The sequence below is a fragment of the Austrofundulus limnaeus genome, unplaced genomic scaffold (assembly GCF_001266775.1).
Source record: "Austrofundulus limnaeus strain Quisiro unplaced genomic scaffold, Austrofundulus_limnaeus-1.0 Scaffold1550, whole genome shotgun sequence".
Classification (NCBI taxonomy): domain Eukaryota; kingdom Metazoa; phylum Chordata; class Actinopteri; order Cyprinodontiformes; family Rivulidae; genus Austrofundulus; species Austrofundulus limnaeus.
Window position 1 is genome coordinate 40,805 of NW_013953952.1, and position 3,349 is coordinate 44,153.

Below are 3,349 nucleotides of genomic sequence, written 5' to 3' on the forward strand. Positions count from 1 at the left end.
ACACACACACACACACACACACACACACACACACACACACACACACACACACACACACACACACACGAACACTAGGGAAACTTATCAATGATGGTAATCTGAGAGCCTGCTTGCTGCTCGTATTGTTTTCAGACACAGAAGCAGCAGCTTGTTTCAGTGCAGCTGTGCTGTTTGTTACAGACGTTACACAAACAAACACTTCAAACTACTACAAATATTCAAAGACGCAACGCAAAAAACTAATAAACTAACAAAAATAACAAAAAACTAACAAAATGTGTTTAACGGGATGTGTTTGTTGTCGAGGAACATGCTAATCATGAAAACTGAAGTGGTGGGTTAGAATCTGATCATGATGCAGATATGAATGATTCTGAATCATTTTAAAAGGTCATAAATTGTTTGGTATTTGTTGCTAATACTGTCATGTTGAGGAGTGTAAAAGGTGGAAATATGGAGGAATTAGCAGTGCTGAACATTTAGCAGGGCTGTGTATTGAGAAGAATTTGATGATATGATACATAGCATTGCAGAAGGGTTACGATRCAATACATCATGATACATTGTGATACTGTAAGCAAAGTAATATATCGCGAACAGGAAGAACTGAAAAGGTGAAATTTCATTAGATTCTTTTTGTGAATTAAATCAAATGAACGTGTTTTGTATAGCCCACGGATGGATCCTAACTTGTGCTAAGACCCCATAAAAGGTCCACTTTAAGTTTGCTTGTTTAGCGTCGTCACAGTTGCTAGGTGACATGATGTACGCCGGGGTAAGGAGGGGAGGCTAGACCGTCCAAATCCACTGCCTCTTTTTTTCCGGTCTTCCCGGTCTACCAAGGACCCGGCCCGCCGAGACCGGGGAGTCTGGGTCCTCCGGAGGACCCGGCCTGTCGTTTTGGACACAGCCTATATCACAGATATTCAGTGGAAGGTCAGTATTTTTAAACAAAGCTTTAAGAAACTGAAAGTGTTAACTCGGTTGCTGAGCGCTGTACTTTTGGGATAGGGAAAAAGTACAGTATACCCTACTGTAACAAGGTATTGATAAAAAAAAAACAACATAAAGAAAGCCAGACATGTTGACAAATAATTATTTAACTGTAATGTGAAATAAGCCTAATAAATATGTACAAAGAGAATCAGCGTCAACTAATTTGGAGAGGAAAAACTGCAAAGAAGAGAAAAATACTGCTTGATAAATCCCTAAAACAGGTTTAAATAGAAAATTACAAATTCCCCAAAAATGCTGACAGAGCACTGTGTGAATCTGTCAGCCAGAGTCATGGCCTGCTATGGATATCCTTCAACTGCTGACTATTCATACGTCAGTCCAGATCAGGCCATTGGTGGTCACCAGGAAACTAATCCAGATGTATGTGTTGTAGGCCCAGTCAGCACTCCCCACCCAGGGGGACAGAGGGTTTTAAGCTGTGCCAACCATTGTGTTGCTCTTCCAGTAACCACACTTGTACGCAACTTGTAGCCTTCCTATATGGCCGGCGCTTCTTCTGCCCTGGCATGGTTTCAAAGGCGAGGACAGAGGGGATCAAAGCAGCTTTACAGTCTGAAATCTGCTAAACAAATTAGAACAGGAGCTCTGTGCATGTTCCCTCAGGGAGTGATCCAGATGGTTTGCTCTCTCTGACTCACCCGCTTCGGATGTTATCATCCATGAAATGGACGTTATTAGGCGTTATCAGTCCCATAGAATGGCTTCAGAAGGTCCCACCTGTGCCTCTTAGCAGGTTCCCCGTCCTATAGAATGGCTTCTCATTGTCAGCTGGTTAATATGAGACATAAAACTACTATCTGGTTAATATGAGGCATAAAACCACTATCTGGTTAATATGAGGCATAAAAAATCAGGTTAATATGAGACATAAAACCACTATCTGGTTAATATGAGACATAAAACTACTATCTGGTTAATATGAGGCATAAAACCACTATCTGCTTAATATGAGACATAAAACCACTATCTGGTTAATATGAGGCATTAAAAATCAGGTTAATATGAGGTTTAAAGCCACCAAGGTCAACCTTAGAGCAGATGACATGGTTACCATTAACCTTCGACAAAAAAAATTGTGTTCTCTCAATAGGGCAATGGGTAGAGTGTCAGACCAGAGCGTGGGAGACCAGGGTTTGAGTCTGATAGGGACACAAAAAATTTATTACAGTATCTTTTGTTTATTTACACATTTATTGTCATTGATATATTAACCCACTAGGGGGCACTGTAGGGATAGTCTGAAGCCTAGAAGGCACAGTAGGGACCCTCTGAAGCCATTGTATGGGACTGATAACGCCTAATAATGTCCATTTAATGGACTGATAACATCAGAATCCCCTGCTCTGACTCTGGATTGGATGCTTTCACTGGGAGGAGGGGTCTGAAGGGTCCTGGTCACAGAGGGCAGGTGCACAGAAAGGTTTCTTGTCGTGTCTTACCTGTCTGAAGATATGGATGTCTTGGCTGCGGGTGATCAGGTGGGCGTTCTTAGCCGTGCATGTGGCCGTTTCAAGCTTGTCTCCTGTCAGCATCCAGACCTGGAGAAAGACAGGAGATGACAAGTAGCTGAGATGATATTTTGATTTAATTTAACTCTTTAAATTCCCTATAGGAGCACACAACACCTGCAACCTTTCATGCCAGAGTTTTAGACACAGATCTTATTTTGGTGAGAACTGATGTCACTATAGAAAGCTTAGTTAAACCATACTGAGGTCTCAGAGTATATGATGAACATGACTCACAGATGGTAATGACTAAATGTGTAGTAGTCTACACCAAACCTGAGCTCAATACTTGTAAGCTTAGCTGAGTTATGGTAATATCAGTGTGCTCTATTTTCAATGAGGTCAACCCTAAAAGTTAATTAGTTGTACACATTGGTTTCTCACAGTAAAATTCCAGCACTTTTCAGGCATTTTCAAGGTGAATTGTCAAACTTTTCCAGCATCCAACTTCAGAGCAGTTTGTATCTCTGTGCACCTTTCTTCACTGAGCTTTCTAACCACAGAACACACAGCATTCCCTAAGTGAAGACAACCTATCAACTATCTGAAACACTGTGCAGCTGAAAACAATCCTGCAAGTATTAATATGAGCTGGATAAATAGATCAGAGGTACACATGGCTGAACACTGCCAAACCATGGCTACTTCTTGTGTAATTAAAAAATTAGCTAACCATCTTTACTAGTGTTTTTGATAAAAATGTTGTATTGTTGCACATTTTAAAGTACAGCCACCTTGAGGGCCTCAAAAGAACAACAGTTTTTAACTTTGGGCCACAGAGGGCCGTGGGACCACGTTGATTTTTAATAAGGTGTAATACACTT

General features: G+C 41.0%; 1 protein-coding gene across 1 annotated transcript in view; it reads right to left on the reverse strand.

Annotated features, from left to right (window-relative positions):
* atp9a (ATPase phospholipid transporting 9A) overlaps positions 1-3,349 on the reverse strand; it is a gene marked incomplete at its 5' end in the record, with an annotated part of 73,016 nt that overhangs the window by 30,484 nt on the left and 39,183 nt on the right. Inside the window, 2 exon segments of the mRNA XM_014032834.1 lie at positions 2,345-2,358; positions 2,417-2,555. Coding sequence (XP_013888288.1) covers positions 2,345-2,358; positions 2,417-2,555 — 153 coding nt within the window.